This window comes from Myotis lucifugus, unplaced genomic scaffold (assembly GCF_000147115.1).
Source record: "Myotis lucifugus unplaced genomic scaffold, Myoluc2.0 scaffold_115, whole genome shotgun sequence".
NCBI classification, from domain to species: Eukaryota; Metazoa; Chordata; class Mammalia; order Chiroptera; family Vespertilionidae; genus Myotis; species Myotis lucifugus.
This window is the reverse complement of record NW_005871163.1, coordinates 1,781,258-1,809,130: the sequence shown is the minus strand read 5'-3', so window position 1 is coordinate 1,809,130 and position 27,873 is coordinate 1,781,258. Positions and strand designations below refer to the sequence as shown.

Genomic DNA, 27,873 nt, shown 5'->3' with positions numbered 1-27,873 from the left:
AGTCACTGAAATTGAATTTTTATTCCAAATGACTGTAATGGCTAGAAAGACAACAGCTAAAACCCAAAACAACTTGCATAACTGGAATTGGAAGTAGTTGATCTGCAGGAGAGTAATTGGTGCGGTGACAACCTTGGCACTTTGGTAACAGTTACAACAAGAAAGCACAGAAACCACCAATGTCCTTCTAATACACGATCTGGATGTGCAGTATTTATAGCAAATTATATAAAAAGGAAGAAAGGAAAAAAAGAAAAAAAGACAAGGAAAAACCCCCACAAAATCCCAAACCTCAGAAAGTAACATTCACATAAGTACACGATGGTGAAGACTTTTGGTAGCAAAATTTTCACAATTCTTAAAATGGGAGTCTTCAAAAGTACTTCTTCAAATTCAAAAGCTAAAAAACCAAAGAGGGAACAGTTACGCTGGCTCAGAAGAGCTGCCGCCTGTCACAAAGGGACCATCAGTCCTACTTCCGAACAGTGATAACCGGCGAGCCTGACGAATGAACAGAGGCTGACTGGCGGCACTGATGTCACTGATTGTACAGGAACGTGCTGGGTCACTCGTCATCACCAGCCAAAGCGCCAGCTACTGCTCCTCCTGACTGAGGCCAAGGTTGCCTTTTTGCACCTCGAGCTCCTCGGCACTGACCATCGACGGGTCGATGGCCGCATATTTGGTTCCATGGAATTGCAGCAAATGTATCTGTAGAAATGCAGAAGCATTATTTTAAGCGTCACCATGGTATATAAATGCTCTGTCCCTCTAAAGTTAGAGTAATACCTACTAATTAGAGAAAAATTGGGCAACACGGAAAAGTCAAAGAAGTATTTTTAAAAACCACAGTTTGGGATTTTTGTTCCTCATTTAATATGTAGCCAGCCTCTCTAAGTTCCTACAAACTCTTGATAAACATCTGAAGGGGTGCACACTGCTCCGTGAGCAGGGCTTTACCCTCCCCGCTGCTGCTGCAAGGCGGGTCCTCCCAGCCTCTGCTGTGCTGCCTGGCACCATGCTGAATGTCGCTGGGCATCAAGCTTTTCTGTATTTGGGATCCTCTCCTTAGGATCCATTTCCACAAGCGGATGACAAGATCAAAGGACGTGACTGGTTGTTTTTTTTAAGACTCTTAATACTTTCTGCCAAATTGTCAAAAACAATCATTTCTCACCGATATTCTAATACCCTTTAGGTAGAGGATGAAGAGGTGCTGTATTTATAGATGAAATTTGTTAATTTTTTAAAAAATGCATTAAAAATAGGCCAAGAAGTCACTCCATGGAACCCAGATGGACCCCATTCAGGGCTGGTGTCGTGCTCTGACTGAAGTCATCGTGTCCAGGAGGCAAGGTCACAGCCTACCAAAAGGTGCTTCAGCGTGCGGAGGCGATGGGCCTGCTATTCTTAGAAAAGGGATGGTGGGCAGAGTCACCTGGGGATCTCTAACACATCTGCTCAAATTAAACCGACTTTATTGAATCAATGCCTCAGTCCTACAGAGAATTCTAGTTCTCTTACTCCACATTTAAAAAAAAAAAGGCTTTCTGTTTCAAACCATACACGTTGGGTTCCAAGTGCTCTGGGTTCCAAGCTGGGACGCACCTGTACATAGAGATTCACCTCTGCGCTCCTGCACAGGTACGGGAAGTTGCCTCCCGTTTTAAGGTGAGCCCTCCGGGCATTAGGATACAGTTTGTACATTTCTTCTTTAGCTTCAGTTGAAAGTGCACTCTGGTCAAATACCTTTAAAAAAAGACAAGGTTGTAACCTACTGGTAATTTAATACGTTCTTTTCACATTCTGGAAAGTGCCCCCTAGGCATTTCTTTCCCATGAAGAGACACTGCTGAACCCCGGTGCAGTCGGGGCCACCTCCTCCTGCTTGCTGATCGCCCGGGACTCCAATCCAACATAAGACATTAGCCACAGATTTTGCTGCCAAATGTCTCCTGCATTCTTTTTTGGGGGGTATGGGGGTGGGGGGGAGGAGGAGGAAATTCTTCTATGGATTTCCTTTTTCCTCAAACATAGCTAACTAAATGAACAGAATATTAATAGTGAACAATCATTATTAGACAATGCCAGTTTAATTTCAAAAAGATTGTAAAACCCCAAAAGAATTTTAAAATTTTACTATGTTAATAACAGCTATATAAGTAGTATATGCTCAGTAAAGAAATCCAAAAACATCCAAAAAATTTGCAAGTATGAGAAAAAGTCCAGATCCTTCCCTGGAGGTGCCATTGCTAGAAGTTTGGGGCATATGATTCTAAACATTTTTCAATGCCCACACCAAGTGATGTTTATACACATATGCAAAAATGTTTTTTAAAAAGTAATGTAAAAGAAACAAAAAAATGCATCTCATCTTGCTAAAGCTTAGAGACAGTTTTCCGTGACCATGTACCCAAGTGGCGGGCAGTTTTAAAAGATGAGCAAGCAGATCAAATGCACGTGAGGAGCAGGCATTCCACCGAGAGTACTTAAAGGTTGCTCAGTGTCATGGTGAATGTCAGAATGTAGAGATTACAGTGGAAAATGATAACAAGTTATCATGCTTATAATGAATAATTTTCTGACAAAATCAACTTTTTAAAATACCCTGAATTTGCCAAACCGGTTTGGCTCAGTGGATAGAGTGTCGGCCTTCGGACTCAAGGGTCCCAGGTTCAATTCTGGTCAAGGGCATGTACCTTGGTTGTGGGCACATCCCCAGTGGGGGGTGTGCAGGAGGCAGCTGATCAATCTCTCTCATCGATGTTTCTAACTCTCTGTCCCTCTCCCTTCTTCTCTGTAAAAAATCAATAAAATATATTTAAAAATAAAATACCCTGAATTTAAGAATAAATCTATTTTTGAGGCAAGATAGTTATATGATTTTTTTTTAAAACTATAAGCCAAAACTACAATAAAATACCACTTCATATCCACTAGGATGGCCATTATCAAAACAACAGAAAATAACAAGTGTCGGTGAGGATATGGAACTGGAACCCTGGTGCATTGCTGGTGGAGATGTAAATGGCACAGTCGCTGTGGACAACGATCCCGTGGTGTCTCAAAAAGCTAACACAGAGTTACCATATGACCTCAGCAATTCCACTTCTAGGTATATACCCAAAAGAATTTAAGTACAGGCTCAAACAGACATTTGCACAACCATGTTCAGAGCAGCATTATTCACAATAACCAAAAGGTGGAAACAACCCAAATGTTCATCAACAGGTGAATGGATAAATAAAATGTGGTATCCACATACAATGGAATACTATTCAGCCTTAAAAAGGAATCACATGCTAATACATGCTACAACCTGGCTGCAGGGACTAGGAGGAGGGAGCAATGGGGAGTTACTGTTTAATGGGTACCGAGTTTCAGTTTGGGATGATGAAAAGTTCTAGAACTAGATAATGGTGATGGTTGTACAATATTGTAAATGTACTTAATGCCACTGAACTGTACACTCAAAAATGGTTAAAGTGGTCAATTTTATTATGTATAATTTACCACAACTCAAAAACATAAGAAGTTTTTGCACTAATTAGACTTTATGGAATTCTTCATTTGCTGCCCTCCTGAGACACCTTCTCTTAGCTGCCCAGATATGTAATAGCTAAAGTGTAATATCTGTTGATAAGAATAAAAATAAATACACCAAAATGGATAAGAATTACCACGTTTGTTTAAATTTATTCTGATTTCGATTGGGTTATCCCTGCCAGGAAAAATATAGAATAAGCAATAAATAGATTGCTTTGGAATTAAGGAAGCTGAAGAGATTTAAAAAAATCCAAGCTGCCTTTGAAAAACATTGAAAAATTATAAAATAATTATGAGGAGGATCTTGACATACACATTTAAAAAGATAAAGCATCTATTTTACTTAAAAGGAAGCTTACATCCATGATGGTTACAGGGATGTCCCGAATCTTATGAGGTTCCACGTAAGAATTTTGACAATTCAGGGTAAGTCTCGAAGCCAGTTCACTCTGACCCAAACTTTCCAGCTACAGAAAGAAACACAGGTAAAGTTTTTGAATTGATTTTGTTTTTCACATTTCCATTAAATCCACAGATAGTATTTGTGCTTATAAAGGAGGGATCATGTGTCAGGGGGCCAGGAAGGTCACTGACAAGGAAACACATGCGGACTCAAGGGTCCCAGGTTCGAGTCCGGTCAAGGGCATGTACCTGGGTTGCGGGCACATCCCCAGTAGGGAGTGTGCAGGAGGCAGCTGATTGATGTTTCTCTCTCATCGATGTTTCTAACTCTCTATCCCTCTCCCTTCCTTTCTGTAAAAAAATCAATAAAATATATTTAAAAAATAAAAAAAATAAAGGAGGGATCATGTGTCAGGGGGCCAGGAAGGTCACTGACAAGGAAACACATGTATTTGAGAGCCATCAAATAGGCCTCTCGGGTGGTGGCATTTTCCTGTTCTGGGAACCTGGCCTTTCATAGTCTTCCACCTGAACAGCTTCTTCAACTCCGTGCCATGGGCAGCAAGCCAATTCCCGTAGCTTAAAGACGACAAATAGCCCTTGCCAGTTGGGCTCAATGGATAGATGGCAGCCCGCGGATTGAAGGGCTCCAGGTTCGATTCCAGTCAAGGGCACATACCTCAGTTGCGGGTTCGATCCCTGGCCCTGGTGCGTGTGGGAGGCAACCAATCTATGTGTCTCTCTCACATCGACATTTCTCTCTCATCGACGTTTCTCTCTCTCTCCGCCCCCTTTCCACTCTTTTAAAAAATCAATGGAAAAAATACCCTCAGGTGAGGATTAACAACAACAACAACAAAGACAACAGATAAACATTTAGGAGATCTTAGAGCTGGATAAGACCTCAGAAATATTAACTAGCCCAGTAGTTTCTAAATGCAAGTCTAGTGCTGGCTGGATAGCTCAGTTGGTTAGAGCATCGCCTGGATATGCCAAGGTTGCAGGTTTTCTTCCCAGTCAGGGCACGTACAGGAATCAACCAATAAATGCATAAATAAGTAGAACAAACTGATGTTTCTCTCCCTTCTTCTCTCTAAAACAATCAATAAATAAAATTTTAAAAATCTATAATAATAAAAGCATAATATGCTAATTAGACCAGACATAATATGCTAATTAGACCAGATAGCCGGACATCCTTCCGGACAACCTTCCGGAGGAAGCCGGGGCTGTGAGGGCCAAGCCCCTTGCACAAATTTCGTGCATTGGGCCTCTAGTAAATAAATAAATGCAAGCCTACAGAGCTGCTACATCGGATTTATCTCGGGAAGGTAGGAGTGGGGAGTGGAATAAAAATACAGGCATCCCAGATCCAATGCCCAGGAATTTCAGTTTGATGGTCTGGAATCTGTATTTTGAAAAGCTCCCCACAATGATTCTGAGGAATTACCAGCAGTAATATATTAATGTTAATACAGAAGGCTACTCAACAAGCACCTTTAATACATCCTCAATGAGGCAGATGTTTCTTCAGGAACCAAGCAAACATGAAAACTCCCAGTATAAGGTGTCCCCACCCCAATGCTGCAATCCTTACCCTGTCCACCATAAAATCAATGGCATCAACCATCATAGGGTCCACTGGGCCAGATGAAAAGTTTCCAAGAACTATTTTCTTGAGCATAAATGATGGCATCAGCCAAAAGCTGTAAAACAAAGACCTGATCATTTAAACTTCCAAGACTACACATAAATAGCAAATATTTATTCAACCCTGAAGTGTTGCTATGTTAGCTACTTAGGATCTAGAGATAAAAGACCTAGTCTCTTCTTTCAAAGCGCTCAGCATCTTGTTTTATATACACTTTCCCAAGCTCCCAAAGAATTATGTTTAATATGACTAAACTTTTGAGGATTTAAATCATTATAAGTGACTAGTGGCCCAGTGCATGGATTTGTGCACATTGAAAGGAAATTAATTAGAAGAGCTATTTTAATATCACTATTCGCCCTTTCTCTATAATAGAAGTGTCAACCAAATTCACAATCGACAATGACAGATCAAAACACACGCATGCAATTGGCGCCAGGGAGAGATTTGTATGTATTGCACATGCGCGAGTCAACTTAGCCTTTTATTTATATAAACTTGCGTAATTAGACCTGCTTTCTGATGTAGCTAAACTTTTTCCAGCCCAATGAAGCACCCCAACTTCTCTTTCAGGTAATTGTCAGCAACACAGCTGACAAATATAACATGAAGAAGATGACTATTGTAGATCACGCAGGGAGAACACAGGGTAAAATATTTAACTGCAGCAGTGTTTGACTATATTCTGTGCAGTGAGAAAACCTGAAGTCATTTTCAAGGTCCACCATTTCTTACTTCTTTCAGTCGGGTCAAGTTTCTAAGCTTTCTAAATCTCCGTTTTCCAGCTAATGAAAAGAAAATAGGATTCCATTGAGTCTCATATCTACCTACTCCAGGACTTCTGTGAGAATCAAATGAGATGAGGCATGGGAAAATGCTTCACAGACATTTGGTTAAAGTGTGAAATGTTTGCACCTGGGTATAAAGCAAGTCATGTTCCTGGGCTGAAGAAACTCCAAGGAGGCTAGTCGCTAGGGAGAAGAAGCTGGGCGTTGATATGTGATGTCATTACCCAGCGCCCACAGCGCCCATTTCTGGGCTGGGCTGGGCTGTGGGCCACATTTTGCACCATGGGGTCTCGGCAGCGTTGGCTGTGATTTGGTGGGCTGTCGCTCTGGGGTGGTGGGGCCTGTGTCCCACTTGGGGGAAGCCAAGTGTTGCTTTGTAGGCGCCAGGTCCATGGTGCCATTGCATGTCACGGCAGCTCCTGCATTGACGTCTGCCCCCGGTGGTCAGTGTGCACCGTAGCAACTGGTCAGATAGTCGGACACTTAGCATATTAGCCTTTTATATATTTCAAAATAACTTTACCAAGGTAGACATTCTGATGATTCCAAGACTTTTTTTTCCCTAATTGCTAAACCGTATTTCTAGTGCTAACCTATTTCTTATAGAAGACTGAAAACCTAAGATACCAACCTTCACATTTACATCACCTTTGGATTGACTGATATTTCAAAATAGATTTCAAATTAGCAAAATGAGAGTTAGTGTACCTCCCAAAGTTTGCTACTATTAGATTCCACTGGTCTAATTCAAGGCAATTCCATCTTTATGGATTTCTGTGATTTTTGATTGATATTAATAATAATTGGTTGATATTAATTATATTAATGATATTCTATTAATTACAAATGCTGAGAGCCATTATATAGGGCAAAACACTGATTTCTCTAAGCCTGCACTGAAAATGACTTACAAAAGGTGCAGATCACCTTCTGATGCATATTCTCAGTAGAATGGCCTTGTTGGAAGCTGAGCTTCCCTCACAAGGATAGTCGGCTATCTTTCACTTATCTAAGTTCTCCACCTCACCCCCAAAGCTTTCTTATCTTCTAAAAAGGCCTGATGCCTAGGTGTGCATTATGGGGAGTGGACCCTGTTGTCTATGCTCACCTCTTTGACCTCAGTGTATGGCATATAGTAAATGCTCAGATATTTGTTAAAAAGTAGCTAACATGCCCAGCCAGTGTGGCTCAATGGTTGAGTGTTGAGCCATGAACCAGGAGGTCATGGTTCAACTCCTAGTCAGGTCAATTGCCTGGGTTGCAGGCTCAATCCTCAGTAGAGGGAGTGCAGGAAGCAGCTGATTGATAATACTCTGTCATTATTATTTTAAAAAAAAATATTTTTATTGACTTCAGAGAGGAAGGGAGGAGAGAGAGAGAGAGAGAGAGAGAGAGAGAGAGAGGATGATGAGAGAGAATCATTGATTCGGGGATCAATCCCGCTACCCGGCCATGTGCCCTTGACCGGAATCAAACCCAGCACTCTTCAGTCGGCAGGCCAATGCTCTACCCACTGAGCCAAGCCAGCTAAGGCTCTCTGTCATTATTAATGTTTCTATCTCTCTCTCCCTTCCTTGCTCTGAAATCAACAAAAACATATATATATATTTAAAAGTAGCTAATATGCAAAGAATACAAAATGGCTTCTGACAATTGAAACATTATAAATCATCCAGCCCTGGTCAGTTGGCTCAGTTGGTTCGAGTGTCTCCTGTGCACGAAAAGGTCTTGGGTTCAAATTCCAGTCAGGGCACATACCCAGGTTGCGGATTTGATCCCTGGTGCGGGCACGTGCATGAGGCAACCGATTGGTTTTATTCTCTCACAAATGTTCCTGTTTCTTTCTTTCTTTCTCTCTCTCTCTCTCTCTCTCTCTCTCTCTCTCTCTCTCTCTCTCTCCCCCTCTCTCTCTTTCTCTCTCTCTCCCTTCCTCTCTCTCTCAAATCAATAAAAGCATGTCCTCAGACCCTGGCTGGGTAGCTCAGCTGGTTAGAGCATCATCCCAGTACACCAAGATTGCAGGTTCGATCCTGGTCAGGGCACATACAAGAATCAACCAATGAATGCATAAATAAGTGGAACAACAAATCGATATTTCTCTCTCTCTTTCTCTCTGAAAAAAAAATCAATAAATAAAAATTTTAAAAGAAAAAGAAAAAAAACCCCAAAATCTGTCCTCAGATGAAGATTTAAAAAAATCATCAAAAATAATCAATGAACTTTTTAGTACATCACCTGGATATGAAGTACCTGTAGCTAATGAATACAAGAAATCGTTGCATGAAGGCTGAGTAAACTACTGAGATGACTTCAGGAAAATAACAGAGTACAATCTTAAGTAGATGTGAAAGCCATGAAAACATCGTTTACCTATAACATTATATGAAAACCGACCTGATCAGACAGGCATGTTCAGTCACTGGGCTATGTTTTAGGGTAGAGCTTAGCCTTGTTAGCAATGAAACCAAATGCACATTAAGTTAGCTTTAAGGTACAATTAGATCCCTATCAAACTAATTAAAATGACAAAATCAATGACAGGATAGCTCAGAGGAAGTAGGTACGCCCTTGGTTGCCCCACAAAGCAGTCCACCATCCCCAACTTTCTGAAAAGCAAATAAACATTAACATGTTAAGCGCCCTGTCAGTCACCGGTGACTGACACTATACTTGCCGTCCCGAAGACAAAACAGGCTGGCCGCTTAACATGTTAAGTGTCATGACCTGCAGAACATCTGGTGACAGACTAAATGCTCTACTCCAGGAATGGGAGTCTTTTTTCTGCCAAGGACCATTTGTATATTTATAACATCATTCGCAGGCCATACAAAATTATCAACTTAAAAATTAGCCTGCTATGTTTGGTCAAACGTTTAATTAACTCACCCCTACTGCCTTGGCAGGGCCAGACCAAATGACATTCCCCATCCCTGCTCTACTCTATCCATTTTGGGGAACATATCTAAAGGAAATAACCCAGAAAGGGAAGGAAAAAAGTAATTTGTACAAAGATTTACAATAGAATACGATGAAAAACTGAGAGAAGCCAAATTCCTAAGAAACTATTTCAGCCAATACACAGAATCCTATATAATAAAAGGCTAATATGCAAACCGACTGAACGGCAGAACGACTGGTCGCTATGACACGTACTGACCACCAGGGGCAGATGTTCAATGCAGGAGCTTCCCCCTGGTGGTCAGTGCACTCCCACAGGAGGAGCGTTGCTCAGCCAGAAGCCCTGAGCTGGGATCATGGCTGGCGAGCACAGCGGCAGTGGCCGGAGCCTCTTCCACCTCCTCAGTAGTGCTAAGGATGTCCGACTGCGGCTTAGGCTCGCTCCCTGCTGGGTCTAAGCTGTCAGTCGGACATTCCCCAAGGGCTCCCGGACTGCGAGAGGGCGCAGTCCAGACTGAGGGCCCCCCCCCTCCGCCCAGTGCACAAATTTCATGCACCGGGACTCTAGTGTTTACATAAAATAACAAGTGCAACATGTAGAACACAAGAATAGCTGCATGTGCACCGAAGAGAAACTGTAAGAGCTTATGAATGCATATTAAACAAAGCTACACAATAGCTTACAGTAAATGAAATAGGTGAATTCAGAGTTCATTCAATTCTTTTCTTTTGCAAAGATGACTATTTCTAATTTTAAAAGGCAGGGTGGTTTCAGAAGACAGAAGTAGAAATAACCTCCCTCCCTGGTACACCAAAAACACCCACAAAAGCCAACATTTCCAAAATTCCATTGAACAAAAATAGTAACAATTTTGGCCAAATGTTTACATCCTTACCTGTTTGCAGACCAAGTTTGATTAAAGATAGAGGTGTCACTGAAGGAATTGCACAGGATGAGGGAATGGACTCTGGGGGATTTGTGAGTGTATTCAGCAAATTTCTGGGCCAAAAAGCCTCCCAAGGAAGCCCCAAAAAGATGAACCTAATGGTAAACAAGCACAAGGAGGATCTTACAACAATGATTAATCCTGAACATAAATATAAAAAACAACAACACATTTTTAACTGTCACCAACCGCAGAAGAGAATGTCACTACTAGACAACAGACTAAACTATCTATTGCAGTTAGAATTTTAGGAAATATTGTATTTAAATGCAATTTATGCACCCCTTGAAAAACAATACAACTGTGCATACAAATCATACAACGTAAAGAAATACTCTTCACAGATTACATTAAAAAATGAAACCACTGGCAGTTTCTGTTTAAGAAAACTATGATTCAGGCCCGAAGTGTTGTGGCTCAGTGGTTAAGCACAGACCCACGAACTAAGAGTTCACCAGTTCGATTTCCAGTCAGAGTACATGCCAGGGTTGCGGGCTCGATCCCCAGTAGGGGGTGTGCAGGAGGCAGCTAATCGATGATGTTTCTCTCTCATCAATGTTTCTATCTTTCTATCCCTCTCTCTTCCTCTCTCTAAATATCAATAAAAACATATTTTTAAAAAAACCCCAAACACTATGATTCAGTAATTCCACTCTGAAAACCTGTCCACACCAAAACTTGTACATGAATGTTCACAGCAGCATTATTTATAATAGCCAAATATTCTGGAAACAGTCCAAATGTACACCAACTAACGAATGGATAAACAAAATGTGCTATATTCATAAATGGGATATTATTTGACAATAAAAAGAAATGAAGTCCTGCTACATCTACAACATGGATGAACTTCAAACACGTTATGCTAAGCTAAGGAAGCCAGTCAGAAAACACCACATATTGTATGATTTCACTTATACAAAACATCCAGAACAGCAAATCCATAGAGACAGAAAGTAGAATCGCTTGCCAGGGTTAGGGGGAGGGTGAGTGAGTAGTGACTGCTGAGTATGGGGTTTCTTGTTGGAGTGAGAAAAGTGTTCTAAAATTGACTGTGATAATGACTGCAGATATCTGTAAATATGCTAAAAATCTTTGAATTATAGACTTGAAAAGGGGTACACTGTATAGTACGTGACTTTTATCTTAAAAGAGATTTTATTTAAAAAATAAGAAAAACAGCACCAGGCTTTATAATGCAAATGTTGCATTAAAGTCACACACAAGTAATTAGTTTCATGGTACTCACTTTATCCAATTGTAAATGGTCTAAAAGCTTTCTGAATCCATCACAGAATTCAAGATGGTCCCAATAAACTGGATATTGCAACTGAAATAATAAAAAAATTAATTTATTTTTAATGAACGAATCTATTTTTATTTTTTAAACTCATATTATCTGAAAAATTTAGGACTCTCGTAATAGCATTTCTCAGTTGCTCAAGCTTTGCTCCTTATTCAAAATATGTAAATATGTTTCTCACCTTTTCCTAAACTTCAAAATTCACATTTTATCTAACAGACCAATTTTAAGAAGAATAAAAAGTAAGCATTCTAGTGATATTATGTGAATAACAATTTCAACTCACATCAACTTCCTTTCCAAACAGTGAGAGACTCTGAGGTTTAAAGGTACACAGAGCAGAGCCCATCCAAGCAAAGAAATACTGCTTCTCCTTAGATCTAAATTCATTCTGAGTTGTGGCTCAGGAGAACTGGGAACAAAACCTGTTCTAAGGAGAGCTCCCTCTCTTTTGGGTAGCATTTAAGGGAGCATTCAATAAAATTGTCCCTTTTTTTCCATTGACTTAGTCTGTATGATTTCCTGAACTTTTTATTTTGTGACCAAAAAAGTATGGTGCTTGACCCCAAGTCACCCATCTATTAATGCTGATGATGAGGGGAAAAAAAGAAATAAAGTCACTAACTCTTTTCTAGGGTACTCAGGCTTGTCACCTAATAATTCCCTCTCTTTAATAATATGTAAAACCCATCTGACAGGCTTGTTGTTTTAAGCACTTACATGCATTTTGTCATTAATAAATCATTAGAATAAATACTTCCATGTAAATTATGGGATCATTTCAGATTTGATGTACTTTTAAAATCTGTGTTACTTTTACCATTAAAATTCCATTTGTGGATAAGATTCTGCTATTTTGAGACAGCATGGAAAACAGACTCTTCCTAGCAGAAAATTTGAGTAAGATGATACCCTAACAGAGAGATGATAGAGAGAGAGAGAGGAAGGGGGGGGGAGGAGAGAGAGAGAGAGAGAGAGAGAGAGAGAGAGAGAGAGAGAGAAACATTAGGGTGGAGGGAGGAGGGAAGGAGGAAGAGAAAGAGACATTGATCAGCTGCCTCCCATACAGGATTGAACCCGAAACCTATGGAACAACACTCCAACCAACTGAGCCACCTGGCCAGGACTAAAACCTTTAATTTAAAAAGATCTGTGCTCTAGACAGATGAAAAAATTATATACAACTTACTGCACACATAACTGAGCACAAGTAAGACTGGAAAAATCTAAATAAGATGGATGGATTATATTAATATCAATACCCTGGCTGTGATATTGTATGATGTTTTGGGAAATGTGACCATTGGAAGAAACTGGGCAAAGTGTAAAAGGGATATCTTTGTGTATTATTTCTTACAACTGCATGTGAGTTGTAGATTTCATTTAAAAATGTAAATGAAAAAGGTATCTGTGCATTTTAACTGTTAGATGCTAACAAATACCTAATAAGTTTCAAAACCTCATGGATTGGGCATTCTGTTCAAACAACAAAGTAATTTTGAAACACTGGTGGCCTTTTCTTGATTGATTACCTAGCTAATGAAATAGGGAAATCCCAGGAGGCAAAATCTCTAAAATGCCAGTTTAGAGGGATAAACAGTCAGCTTTCGACAGCGCTCTTTGGGGGGACAGAGCCTGGGGTTGCTCAGTCTCCTCCTCCCTGGCTGATCAACAGTGGCCACTGGAAGGCTGTCCTGTGTGAAGCTGCAGAGGGCTGGGATGAGGGCGGCTACCACCCTGCCCTCCTGGAAGGCTGTCCACAAAGAGGGATTACTGAACTCCCAGAACAAGAGGGGTTATGCTGCAGAGACTCAAACATGCCATATGAGGAATGGTTCAAGAATCTGGAGGAACTTACCAGGGAAGAAAAGACCTGGGCGTCGGCCTGCAGACTGAAAGGTCCCAGGTTCGATTCCAGTCAAGGGCATGTACCTGGGTTGCGGGCATATCCCCAGTGGGGGGTGTGCAGGAGGCAGCTGATCGATGTTTCTCTCTCATCGATGTTTCTAACTCTCTGTCTCTCTCCCTTCCTCTCTGTAAAAAATCAATAAAATATATTTTTTTAAAAAAAGAATCTGGAGGAACTTACCAGGGAAGAAAAGACCTGGGAGGAGGCAGCAGGCAGTGCCTGCCGATAATAACTAGTTTTCTCGGGAAAGAAAAGGGCTGTCAGGAGGAAGAGGAGTCCATTTGTCTTGTGTGGCCCCAGTTGGTGGTGCCCTCAGTAGAATTTTTGGTTACCTTCCAAGAAAAGAGATCTGGCCCACGTTTTCTTTCCGTGAAGACAGTAAATAAAATGTGTAATAACAGCAGTAGTCCCATGGGGAGTACCATTTCCATGTTAATATCCCAGGTATCTCCCTTCCTTGGAAGTTGGAGACCACCCTCCATTGTCGTGACAGCTGAGGCACGCCAAGAAATGTCACAGCAACAGTGCCCTCCCCACCAGCCTTCCACAGAGAAGACTCAGGAAGCTCCCAGTCACCCAACGTTAGATCTCTTTGCTGTCTATGCTCGCCTCCCCTGAAAGCAGTGGTGTAATAAACGAGGAGGGGAAATGGAGTCAGAAGACTGGGCTGGGTTCTCCCTCCACCACCTATTGGCTGTGTGACCCGAGGCAATCACTAAAATGGCCTGGACCTCCGTTTCTTCACCTACGAACAAGGACAATGCTTCCTACTGGTCAGACTTGTGAGAAGAGGGACAGGAGAGAATGCACAGAAAAGCTGGGAGTGCAGAAAGCTTCCGACGGAGGTCTGCCCCTTTGCATCTCTGTATGTCTGTGTACCATACCACCTTCCTCCAAAAGGCTTCATCTCACTTTTAAAAAAGGAAAACAGTACCTTACCTCAATAAAAAATGTGTCCTTCACTATAGTTGATCAGAAATAGAAGCACAACCCCCCCCCCCAAATGTGGGCCTGAACTGGAATACTGAATCAATAATACTTACAGCTATCACCCGGTAACCCCATCCACTCAGAGCCAAAATCTGCTGGAAAAATACATCTGCAGTTCCGCTGACTGGGGGGAGAAATATGAGAGGACACCTAATATTTCTGGGACCTGCATCATAGAGCGACCATATCTTACTGTCATCGTCATCCACGATAATCTGGAGGGAAAGTTATTAAAAAAAAATAGGAAAGTCTTACAGATTTGGTTTTTGTATTGTTAACTTCACACTATAATTTTGCTGACAATTTTAATACCACTGCCTTGTTTGTTAAAAGGTAACCTGTGGGGAGGGGTCACGCCAGATTAGTACATAAAATAAACTGCTTTGGTCTCCTTTTCCTTCTTTGGTGCTCAGGAAATATTCCATAGAATATTTATACTCCTTTATACTTTATACTCCTCCAAAGAGCTGCTTTTTCTACCAGTTTTTAATTTTCCTTTCCATCTATGATTATAGGAAGTCTATTTTGTTTACCATTAAACAGTAAACTCTGTACATGGCATCTTGCTTCTTCTCCATACGTGTGTGTGCGCACACGCGTGCACACATGTGTGCATGTGCGTGTGTGTAGGAGAAGGGCAGTTTGCAGAATCATTCTCCAGTGCTGGCCCAGAGGACTGACTGGGCTCAGCAGGGTCAGAGTGTGAACAGGGGAGGCAAGGGAGAGAAAGACTTCAGGCTCTAGGGAGAAACTGGACAGAGATGGTACCACTCAGGAGATGCTTCAGGAACCTGATCTAGAACAATCTTCCAGAGGCGAGACTTCTGCTAGAGAGGAGGGATGAGGCAGGGGTGGGTGTCCCTGTCCCAGGAGAATGTTTCAAATCATTCAGTCGGGTGTGGGGAGTGGGTACAGGAAAAACTGGCTTTGCAGGGGGCGGGGGGGGGGGTGGGAAGGAGGAAGGTCTTCAGAAACCCTCCTGATTTAATGGTTCTTGACCCAACAGGGGAAAACGATGAGCTTTAAGTGAGCTGAGATTATTCAAGTGCTCAGCACAGAGTTTGGCAGATGCTCAGAGTTCAATCAGTGTTAGCGATTAGTATCATTCATTGCGTGTTAGTTTAATTTTTGTTTTCTTTGACTTTTGGTGGTATTTGGAAAAGTACATTAATGGTTTGAACTTTTGCCCATGCAAATCAATATTCCTCCTAATTTCACATTAAAAAGTTCAAGGCCTCCAGGTCCTATTTTCTGAGCTCTCCCAGCTGGCAGTGCTGTGAACCCCATGGTGTCACTCTGGGTGGCAACACACTGACCATGGTCACTGATGTTACCAAGAGCAGACAACAGCGCGAGGCAAAGTCCAGAGAGCCCTGACAATTCCCTTCTGGACTTGCCCAGGCCACAGGTGGTCACAACAGCATCTCACATTCATGTTTGTGTCCTATGTATTTTATTGCTCACATTTTTGCTTTTCATGCCTTTTTGCTGAAATTGTGGTAAAAATCTATCAATGGCTTTGACAGTGCACACAGTAAATCTCAATCTTGTAGTAATAAAATTCATATGAGAAAAGATCTCTAAAGTTTTCTAGAAAATTATTTCAATAATCTGATTTGGAAGAAAAATAACAAAAAATAGCATGTTCTTTTTTATGTCTCTCCCCCATCCCCATCCCCAGTTTTATTGAGATATAACTGACATAGTATGTTCTAAATATAAGCCATAAATACAAAGGTTGTTTATCCCTTCAACTTCCTCAGAGTTCTCTGAATGGCAATTTTGTCAGAATGCCTTTAGAAGTCACAATATCTGCTTGATAATTTGTAATCTAGCACCACAAAATGTATCAAGCAAGTTTATCATGACTTTTGTGGGCCAAATTGACCTGACAACTGCAGAAAATCACATCAATAAAACAACTTCCTATAACTGCTTCTTAGACTATTTAGATAGGTGTGGGTTGTCCTGGTCTGGTGATCAGCTTGTTAAGTGAGCCCATCAGGAGGAGCTCACGTGAGTTAAGCTGAGGGATGGGACGAAGTAGAGGGACTCCAGAGGCCAATTCTCCTTTCAGCACGGGCAGTGGTTTCCCGGCAGCAAGAAGGAAGGGAGCTCCCTTTGGTAAGCAGCCAAGTACTTCCAGCTTTGAAGTCAGATTAATTTGATTTTAATCCCAAACCTATTAGCCTAGAACAGTGCTTGGCACATAGCAGGCATGATCTGTTGACTAAATGAGTGACTATGTCCTAAGGAGACTGAACTAGACAATCCTAGAATCCCTTCGAACTTGGGCAACCTTGAACAAGCTCACCACTGTGAATCTCAGTTTTCTCATCTATAAAATGGGCACACCACTACCCACTTTGTTAAACTATTGAAAAGAATTAAATACGATATCTGGGGACTTCCTACAACAGTGCCAGCTATATAGCAGGTATTCTGTCTATACCTGGAAAACTGTCTCAAATTTTTATATGGAGAGTAATTTTGTTATTAACTCAAATTTGCATGATACTTCCACACTGTCTACCTTGACAAAATAACAGAGACACAGATGATCGTCAGATCATAGTACTCTTATTTTTCCATAGTACTCTTAATACTTTTGCAAGGGGATAAGCAAAGATTTTATCCTGTGACGAGAACAGCCTTTGTCTAGTATGACCCCAAAATATTTAGGATTAATCTGGGACTCAGAGTCAATAGTGAAATTTCAAATAAGCGTTTGGTGCTTTTGGACATCCCAGGGAAATAAAGTTTCCAGAAGATGACCATGGCAGAGTGAGTAAATCATTGCTAACAGAGGATCTCTAATTAATCCACTGTGAATCTTGAATCTGAGGAACAGAAAAATGCTTTATAATAGAATCTGACTGCCCTTACTGTATAGTTGCTATTGCTGTAAGTTTTCCACTAAACTACACTAAGGAGTACACCTATTCTTGCTTGCTTGAATATGTAAAAATAATTATAAAATAATGAGTATATTTATATTCACTTTTACTCTTGAATGAGCCTCAAAAGTTGACTGTACTTGACAGAGAAGGGGCAAACTTTATGCTCTGAAACCCAAAATCATGATACTTGGCAATAACCTTTACTCTCAAACACTGTAAGACATAACATGTAAATCACACACAAAAACAATATAAGATTTTGGAAATAAGAAGTGTAGTAAAACCATACATACCTTTTTAAGGGGAACTGTACTTCTAAACCAGTTATAATCAGGAGAGACTTTAATCTCTCCCATGATTAGCTGAGATGGAGGTTAACCCTGAAATAAAAGCATGTGATGTTGCATGTCAAGAATTCATGTCCACATCAGAACTAAATGTACAGTTTGGTCTAGCTATACCAACAATGCATACTTTAAAGGGTAAAACTGAGGAAATGGGCTATTTTTAACTTGCTGACATATACTTAAAGCATAAAAAACAATTTGGTGAAATGCTAGCATCATAGAGCAGGAAGGGGCCTTGAGAGATCATTATTCACACCTCTAGTTCTTTCAAAAGAGAAATCTGGTCTAGAACATGTAAACGCCTTACCGGAGAGGCCATGGCTAATTCAGAGCCAGGACCAGATGCAGGACAGTCTTTTCTGACACCAGACTGCCTGTCCTAGTTAAATGATTCCAAAGTGCAGTGCCACCCCCTATCTTTTGACAATATCTTATTAATCCATCTTAGTAAAGATGTTTCTGTCTGATAGAATTATAGGGAATAGTCCACACTAAAGAAAGGAGTTAATGTACTAGTAAGCCTGCTTCCTGATCAATTCACCAAATACCACAAATCTAACTAACTGTAGTGGAACATAACTTCAGAACCTCACATGTAGCTCTTAATGCAAAATATAGAAAAATTGCTGTTCATATTAGTGTGATTAAAAATGATCTAATATCCTCCAAAGATCTATGATAATACATGAGGGTAGGCTTGAAGGCACTAGAACTAGCAACCAAACAAAACATGTGCCTTTACGAAAAAATGTGTGGTCTTTTGTTGTGGGATTAGTGATCTCTAGCTTTTATAGTTCTGTGGCCTTAGAACAGTCACTGACCCTCTCTGGGCTAGTTTTCTCACCTGTGACTGTTTCACCATGGCATCTCCAACACCTAGAACAGTGCTTGGCACACAGAAGGCGTCATCTGTTGGCGAATGACTATGTCCTAAGGAGACTGAACTAGGCAACCCTAGAGTCCCTTCTAACTTGGGCAACTATGGGTGTTGAACTGGCTGAGCATCTTCCATTTAAAGGCTGGTCTCTTTGCTCAGGCATGCGTGTTGTGTCATAACAGGAACCTGAAATTACAGTTCCCTGTTGTAGATTCTTACTGCCAAACAGGGAACTTCCACCCATTGGTTTCGAAGGATTCAAACACCTACAATGTACCCTGTCCTCTACCCCAGGGCAAGCCTGGATTTCCTAGGAGGGCTAGGATGAGCTTGAGATCTTAGGATTTAATTTCTGGGCTGACTCTGAGCTGTCATTTTAGAGGGGCTTCTCTGGACTGACCAGAGGCAGGGGATTCTAAAACCAAAGGAGCTCACCCAGCGGGCATGACTCAGTGGTTGAGCTTCGACCTATGAACCAGGAGGTCACAGTTCAATTCCTGGTCAGGGCACATGTCTGGGTCACTGGCTCGATCCCCAGAGTGGGGCTTGCAGGAGGCAGCTGATCAATGCTTTTCTCTCATCATTGATGTTTTTATATCTCTCCCCCTCTCCCTTCCTCTCTGAAATCAATAAAAAAATATATTAAAAATAAATAAATAAAACCAATGGAGCTCTTCCTCCTTGGATCTCCACATCTTTTACCTCAGTCACACAGGGCACTCAGCATTCTCAACTGTTATCTCCAACCTTGAGGGATTACTAAATTGAACCCCAAGGAAATGGTAAATGTAGACATCCAATATTAAACTTGATTTACAGCCTTGACATTATAATAATGGTCTCTTCTCTCAATGCTAAGATGGTACTTTTAGAAAAATTTGTTAAAATTATAAATTGCTCCAAAGTACCAAGAAAATCATTAGCCAGTCTTATCCTGAAAATCACTGTGCACACATATAGTTTTTCTTCATACTGAAATAAAGAAAATCATTCTTTGCATATCCATTTTCTCTTAAATATTCACATGTTAAAAATCTTAATTTGAACTATAGCCTTTCTCTGAGCTGCTTACCACTTTTAATTGAAAGCAGCTAGCATAGATAGTTAATTCTGGAATATTTTCAACCTGGACAGACCTGAAATATTCCTATATCATATAAATAGCTCCTAACAGAGACATTTTTTATTATTGCATTACTATAAACAATTACCATTTTAAAGAAGAAAACATCAAAAACATGTTTAGCAACAACAAAAAAATCTACCCAATAGATTTATAAAACACGTTAGCTAATTAAAAGCAGAAAGCTTCCTTCTAGATTTACCAAACTTGGCATAAAACAAATTATTCCCAGTTTGCAATCAACTGCAATGGACTAACCAAACTACTGTACACAGGCATACATTCACTGTCATCCACTTCTTCCCATAGCAATAAATAGAAAGATATTCCTTACCACAGTCCTCAGTATTATTCACAACCACCCCAGCATCCTAACATTTTATAACTAACCTTGCTGGAGAGAGTCCTGTGACTACATTTTTGTAGAGGCAAGTGATTTTAACACTTGTGCTCGTTTGGCAGTACATGAAAGGTAAGACAGATAGCAAATGCTGCATATGACCAACTGACATCTAAGTGAAAAAAAAAGCTCATGCTGCAAAGGGAAAGCAGCTGTGAGCAGCATGAAAAGGAAGTTTGTTCTCCCAACTCTCTCTCATTCACTAAAGGGGTGTACTTTTCCAAGTCACAAGAAGAACATTCCGTATATGGCAAGAAAGGTTAACTGAGATTGTGACCAAACTGGTCGGTATTAAAAAAAGAAAGAATGTGGACCACGAGCTCAACACTGATCTGATCCCTCACAAGTCAATTCTTCACCAAAACAAAAGCACCTGTTCATGCCGGGAGGGAAAGGGCCGCAGAGATCAGCCTTATTCTTGCCCAAGGAAGCCCCTCCCCGGGGGAGAGCTTTGGCCACCTGGTCCTCCCTGGTGCTGCTTGTCAGTAAAACTGCCAGTTGTGAGTGTGCACGGAGAATCACCAGCATTTATGGCTCAGTTTCAGCAGAACCTGCCAGTTTACAGTCAACAAAATCACCTTTACCAATGTCTGTCACATAACTAGCTTGACTACTCAGAGGTTTTCTGAACCTTTATCTCAATCTGTAGTTGATCTACATATGCACAACCTAGGATTGTTATTGACACCACAATAACAAAATACTGAACCCGGGAGTCTCCAGGAGATGCAATTGGCTTTTAAAGCAAGTCTCCTGTACCTTACCACATCAGAAAACAGCTATCTTTTTTTAGATATCTACAGGGGAAGACTTATCTCTCTCTCTCTCATTATCTTCTAACCCTCATGGGAGGAAAAGTTGCCTACTTGACATTTCTTCTGTGACACCTCATCTTGTCCTGTCTCCCTATAAAAGCTTTTGGAAAGTTGCACACAGCTATTAAGTTACTCCTTTGTGCTGACAGGAGCTGCAACATTGTAGGTGGAGAAGCCCCCAGTCACCAGTCTCACACCTGGCCCTACTCAGCAATGACAAAGTCACCTGTCACTTTCAGGCTGAGGCCCGATCTCCCAAGGAACTGGTCTCTGCTCACTGCTCAGAGTTCTTAAAAGTTTACAGGAAAACACGTTCCCGGGCTGCAGCAGCGAGCCCAGGAGGGGATTACAGGAGGGTGCCCTGTCAAGCGCCCCACCCTCACCCTAGACGAACTCCACACGGACCCCCATCTTCTCCCAGGCCCACCGGTGACAGCCACACAAAGGCAGGGAAACCGCACGCCGACCACCCCCACGAACTAACTAATTAACTCTCTCTCTCTCTCTCTCTCTCTCTCTCTCTCTCTCTCACACACACACACACACACACACACACACACGGACATGTGATCACGTGCACGGTCACAAGGATCGGCCCACTCACAAAGGCACACCGACTGGGACAGCAGCTCACACTACATACACACTCCCCTGCCACCCCATACACAACACACACCACACCCCCGCTCGCAGGGCCTCGCTCATCCCTCACCTGCCGTGGCCGCCCCCACGTCCGCTTCCCTCCTCCCCAGGCGGCTCTTCCCTCCAGGACCCGAGCGGGCCGGGAGGTGGCTGAGCCCGCGCGGGGGCCGGGGCCGGAGCGCTCAGACCCGCAGGCGCCGCAGGCAGTGGGGACGCACAGGACCGCCGGCCTCCGAGGGGCGGGGCGCGCGGCCGAGCGAACCTGGGCCGCCCCGCTCCCTCCTCCCGAAACGTCCGCGCATCGGCAGCCTCTCTCCCGCTTCCGGGTTTGGAGGGGGTGGGGCCACGTAGTGAGGAAGGGGCGGGGCTCCGGTGGTCACCATGGCGACGGGCCCAGTGAGAGCGTCCCCGCGCTCAGGCTGCTTCCCCGGGGTGGCGGCGCGGGGAGGAGGTCCCAGTTGCCTCCGGGTCGGCTCTGGGTCACCCGTGTAACGTGGGAGAGGTTATGGGAATGGAAGGAGGGGTCGCCGAGCCCCTGGGACCTGCCCCTGCCTCCAGTTCGCGCCCTCCTGGAGGAAGCAGTTTCCCCTGCCTCGAGTAGCGCTTTGAGGGACCCCTTCGAGTTCAGGCTTGGGTGAGCAGCTTTGCATCTTTTCTGAGCAAGTTTTTTGTTTGTTTGTTTCTCCCCTTCCCCGCCCCCCGGAGGCACAGCTACAAACGCCCTCCATAGCCCTCCACTGTAACCTGCCCACTTCCCTTTCCAGGTTTGTGCTGACGTTCTGAGGTCTTTCTGGGAACCGCTCCTTCGCCACTTTCCCTTAAATACAGAATATTGATATATTTATCATCATTTTTCTTAAGCAAGATGTTGCAGATGCCACGACTTTTTGAGTAAAATATTTGCTGAAAGAATAAGATTGAATAACAGCTTGTACTCTGTTTAAATGCCTTTGGATTTTACCTTTACGCCAGGCAACTGTTTATGGGATTTAGGTTAGGGGAGAATCCTAGTAAATTGCATCCTTAGTTATGACCTCTGCCCTCTCAGGAGCTTTGGGTCCCAGTGTAGAACTTGGACGAATTCCAATAACATTTCCCAAGGGCATAGTAACACATTTGCAACACTCCTGCCCCCATCCCCTCTTTTGGAATTTCAAGTCAGTCATAGGAAGCAGCCTTTTATTATAAGCACCAACCACATAGGTGTGCAGGTCATGTTCCCATTGAAGATTTTTAAACTTTGGATTAGTTTAATGAACTGGCAAATCATTGGTTGTATGTAAACCCATTATGGGTGCTCATCACATTATTTATCTGTCCAGCTGTGTGGGGAGCTTTAATTTAGGGAAAAGGGGGAAAAGGGGCAGAGTGATTCAACCAGTACCTTAGCAAATGATCAGGCTCACAATAGGCACTAAAAGGATATTGAATGAATTAAAGAGAGAATAAATAAATCTATCCATATATATTTCCAAAACTGTAGTCCTTAGATCCCATACCCAGACCTCACTTTAGTAACAGCCTTAATATATATGCCCAAATATATTAGAAATCCTTATTCTGTTAGTTTGGTAATAATAATGTTTAACTTGACTTGATAATGAAAAACCACTTCACCATGTAATTATGTTTTGTTATATATATATACTTTTTAAAATGTAAAAGGTCAAACTCAAAATGTTTTGTTTCCCTTACAAAAGGACCCCACGGTCATGTTTGGACCCTCAGTTACTCCAGAGTACATGGCAAGCACATTTTCTGTTCCCTAATCCGAATGAGGAACCTGTAATATCTGTGAATTTCAGCTGTCCTGTAATTGCACAACTGCAAAGAACAAACTTTTGATCCAGGGCAGGCCACAGCACAGACAGACCTGGTGTTTAAGGCTGTGAGGGTTTGCAGCTGTCGTGGCTGGGTCTGCCAGATGGTTCCCACAGCACCAATCCCTGTGTGAGAATTTCACTTAAAAACTGGAATGTTCATAAAATATTCTGCAAATACTAAACAAAGTAAACAGATGGCCAGCTGGCTGTCAGAATTGCCTAACCCCATGCTCTAGTCCTCAAATTGATCTCTTGACAGGATTTGTTTTAAAACACACATGCACAATAATCCTAGATATATCTTGAATGCATGTATACACAACAAACAGAACAGTGGTTACCTCTGGGGAGAAACTGGGGATGTTAGGAGTAGTAAAGGAGAACTTCGGCTTTTAGATTTAGTATTTGAATTTATATAAGAACGTATTCAGATGTTGTTGTGTGATAAAAATACTTAAAAGCAACTATATTCAGGCTTTAAATCCTGCCCTAAACCCTGTTCTAAATCCTTCAATAGTTCACCACTATCTTTTTTAAAAATAGTTATTATTGATTTCAGAGAGGAAGGGAGAGTGAGAGAGAGAAACATCAATGATGAGAGAGAATTATCTATGGGCCGCCTCCTACACACCCCCTACTGGGGATCAAGCCTGAAACCTGGGCATGTGCCCTGATCAGGGAATTGGACCATGACCTCCTGGTTCATGGGTCAATGCTCAACCACTGAGCCACACCAGCCAGGCCCCCACTGTTTTGAAGCTAAAGTCCGAAGGTGCACAGATTAGAGTAGGTCTGGCTCTCTCAAAGGATCCTGAACACTCTGTGAAGTCTCAAACCTCTTGGCATTTGTATGTGCTCTTCTCACTATTAAAATGCCTCCCTTCCTTGGCCCACCAGTATTTGATCCTGATTTTACTCCCAAGAACTGTGGATGTGTGAAAAAGTGAAAGAGGAGCAAAACACTTATTTTTTCACACTAATACCAATTCTTGGAATACCTTCCTTTTAAAGCTTCTCAGGGTACAATTGACTGCAGTGTTATATATCAAATTATGCTGACACCCAAGATTGAAAATGAATGTTGTTTCCTCACTGCCAGACCAAGTCTGTGTCAAATACATACCACACTGAATTATAGGGATCAGACATGGAGTGGGGATTCTGAAACTGCCCAAGACAGACACAAATATGACTCTTCTGCAGCTTGCTACCGAAAGATCCTATCAAACAAGTTATATATAGTAATTTATAATTAATAATTTATTATCATTTGAGAGTTAAGAAATCTGAGTGCTATCCTTGTACAAGACACTTCCCCTCTCTGGGGGTGGTTTCCTTCTCTATAAAATGAGTCCAAGGTTAGACTTAAATGATCTCTAAGTTCTTTCCAATTCCAAGATTTTAGATTTTATATATTTATGAGAGATATGTTATAGACTCTTTAGCCTTCCCTCAATGTTGCTTTTCTCTGATAATCCTCCCTCACTGCCTCTCTCTTTCCAATAAACTTTAAAAAAGTATCACAAAAATGCCTCTTGCCCAGGCTGGGTGGCTCAGTTGGTTGGGAGGCTTCCAGCACATCAAAAGGTTACAGGTTCGATTGATTCCTGGTCAGGGCACATACGTAGGTTTCAGGTTCAATCCCCGTCAGGCGCATACGGGAGGCAACTGACCGATATTTTTCTGTTTCTCTTTGCCCCCTCCCCTCAACTTCCCCTTCTATCTCTAAAATCAACATACATATCCTCTGGTGAGGATTTTTTTTTAAAGCCTCTTTAATGAAAAAAGTATTTTAACTTATTGAATAAGTTAATGTTTGTCCATTATTAACTTTTCAAAATGAAAGTTCCTAAGCAAAGTTTTCATCTGTCGACCTAGCATCCGATTGTTTCTTCTGTAAACATTGAGATATCTGCCTTTAAAGAGCAGTAATATAGAACCCTGCAACGTAAGAGCTGCACAATATACTGCAAAATAAATCTGTGAGTTCTAGAAAACTATGAATCCTTAGAGGTAATAAAGACAGTGGTTAAACCAGTGGTTCTCAACCTTCCTAAAGCTGCAACCCATGTTGTGGTGACCCCCAACCATAAAATTATTTTCGTTGCTACTTCATAACTGTAACTTTGCTACTGTTATGAATCGTAATGTAAATATCTGATATGCAGGATGTATTTTCATTGTTACAAATTGAACATAATTAAAGCATAGTGATTAATCACAAAAACAATATGTAATTATAAATGTGTTTTCCGATGTTCTTAGGTGACCCCTGTGAAAGGGTCGTTCGACCTCCAAAGGGGTCGCGACCCACAGGTTGAGAACTGCTGGGTTAAACAGTAGCAGTCAATTGTTTTGAAATAGTCTAGCACAGTGCCTGTGTATAAATTAAAATGTGCTCCCATTTCTTTGTTTCTGAGCACTAAAGCCTAACACATTAAATTCCCTGGTCAAGGATAAAAACACTTGCCAATAGAGGCAAGCCAGTCCAGGGTTAGGACCACAGACTGGTGTCAGACTGCTGGAGTGTGAACTCCAACTCCACCACTTATGAGCAATTTAATGTTCTGGATAAACGAGGATCAATAACAGTACTTGGCTCAGAGGGCTATTGTAAGGATAAAATGAGATAGTTCAGGTTAAGTCCTTACACACATAGCCAGAACTTATAAAATGTTAGCGAATAATAATGGTATTGAGAACTTACTGTGTGCTTGGACCTGGCTAGATGCATTTACATATGTTATTTCTAATCCTCATGGCAACCCTTGCAAAGTAAGTACAATTTTCATTTCAAAGATAAGGAAACGGATTCAGAGAGTGGGTAACTAGCCTGGGCTTATTCAGTGTCAGGGCCAGGGCTCACACCGTATTTGTTGAATCGAAGACTCTGTCTCTCAAAATAGCATATTTTCACCTTGAAATTGTTTGATTAATATACGTAAAGGAAAAGGATGAAAATAAGTTTTACTGCCTAAAATATAAAGTATAAAAACAACAAGCATCCTTTTTGACAGCCATTCTCAGAGCTACTTTTTATGCTCAGAAACATTTCTTTTGCCTCCCAAACAAAACCAAGAGTAAAATCCTTTTAAACAAAATCTGTGATCTCCCAGGGATAATCTTAGAATTATCACTAGCTAGCTGTTGCTGGATCCCTGTTTCATCACCTCTGAAATGAAATTTTGAGTTACTAAATCATAGATCCTTTCCCACTCTAAAATTCTTTCCCTCCTGTTGGTCTAAAGGTGCCTCAGTACGCAGTTGCTGCCATCCAGAGGAGAAATATGTTGCAGGCCCAGAGAAGGAATTATGGCAGTTTTAGACTGTGGTGACAAAATTAACTTCCACTTATTGTCTACTATGTGCCAGGCACTTCCATGGGCATATTCCATATGTATTTCCATTCTTCAAGTCAGGTATTACCCATATTTTTAAACTGAGAAATCATTGTTTAAAAATTTTAAGTAACTTGTCCTGAGTCACCCAACTAATAGTAACTGAATTCTGTTTTGAGTCTGATGTTTTTTCAGTGACAAGAGCCAAAATAGAAACTTCTTGCAAAAGAGGGAATGTATTTGCAAATACATCCTTTTAGCCCGAGTACAGAATGGACTGTGTCCCACCTTCCCTGAGAGTACCCTAGACCTAGGGGCCAGGATATGGCTCAGATCCATGCGCACCTCTTAAGCTACTTAAAGCTGTTACTGCTCTAGCATACAAATCATTTGTTGAGTGTGACAAAATGCAGGGTCTCATATCCAGAGATTCTGATTCATGGCCTGGAGTAGAACCCAGGAATTTGCCTTTTAAACAGGTACCCCAGCCCTGGCCAGGTAGCTCAGTTGGTTAGAGCATCACCCCAATATGCCAACGTTGCAGGTTTGATCCCCAGTCAGGGCACATACAGGAGTCAACCAGTGAATCCATAAATAAGTGGAACAACAAATTGATCTCTCTCTCTCTCCCTCACATCAATAAAAGTTTTTAAAATATTAAAACATAATTTAAACAGTACCCCAAGTGGTTTTTGTTCAGATAGAAATCCTGCTCAGTCACACTGGATTGTGGTTTCTATAGGAGCTTGAACAGAGCGAGTCATGTAGTTTCTTGAGGCCTATCTGGGATATGCACTGTTTACTTTTTCGAAGAATGTGTTGCCAATTTGAAGATGGCATTTCTAAACCTGGTGTTTATCCTCCAGTCCCAGGATGGGCTCAAGGCTCCCTGAATGGGAAACTGTCCCCTACGGGATGAGCTTTGCACTCTTGCCTCAAGATTTCATATGTATAAAAGGTATTTCCTATACTCCTAAGTATGCCAGCCATGCCAACTATGTCGGCCACCTTCATTTTCAGCTCACACTGCCTCACCCACAGCCCTCTACTCTGCATTAGGCTGTTTTCTGTGCAGGTGAAATCACTGGACTGGGGTGGACCTTGACTCAGACTGGCCAAGGACTAGAGGTGGTCTGCCTAAGAGATTCTGACTGGTAAGGGCAATGGTAATTGGC

General features: G+C 41.7%; 1 protein-coding gene across 5 annotated transcripts; it reads right to left on the bottom strand.

Annotated features, from left to right (window-relative positions):
- Positions 1 to 2: 2 nt before the first annotated feature.
- SPG21 (SPG21, maspardin) lies at positions 3 to 21,886 on the bottom strand. 5 transcript variants are annotated; one of them, XM_006093395.1, is made up of 9 exons: positions 21,608 to 21,886; positions 17,627 to 17,713; positions 14,487 to 14,648; positions 11,481 to 11,561; positions 10,181 to 10,326; positions 5,545 to 5,653; positions 3,905 to 4,012; positions 1,609 to 1,749; positions 3 to 711 (listed from the first exon to the last, which is right to left on the bottom strand). In XM_006093395.1, exons 2-9 carry the CDS (start codon positions 17,687 to 17,689, stop codon positions 595 to 597), a joined length of 927 nt encoding a protein of 308 aa, XP_006093457.1. In that variant the 5' UTR covers positions 17,690 to 17,713; positions 21,608 to 21,886; the 3' UTR covers positions 3 to 594. The 5 variants fall into 5 exon arrangements, with proteins under 5 accessions (XP_006093457.1, XP_023613617.1, XP_006093459.1 ...); XM_023757849.1 differs by lacking the exon at positions 21,608 to 21,886 and adding an exon at positions 18,525 to 18,712; XM_006093397.2 differs by lacking the exon at positions 11,481 to 11,561.
- Positions 21,887 to 27,873: the final 5,987 nt, after the last annotated feature.

Coding starts and splice junctions, on each gene's coding strand:
- SPG21 (XM_006093395.1), bottom strand. CDS start 17,689: ATGGGAGAGATTAAAGTCTCTCCTGATTATAACTGGTTTAGAAGTACA. Junction 4,013..5,544: donor TTGATTTTATGGTGGACAGG/GTAAGGATTGCA, acceptor TTCTTTCTGTAG/CTGGAAAGTTTGGGTCAGAG. Junction 1,750..3,904: donor TCCCTGTAACCATCATGGAT/GTAAGCTTCCTT, acceptor CTTTTTTTAAAG/GTATTTGACCAGAGTGCACT.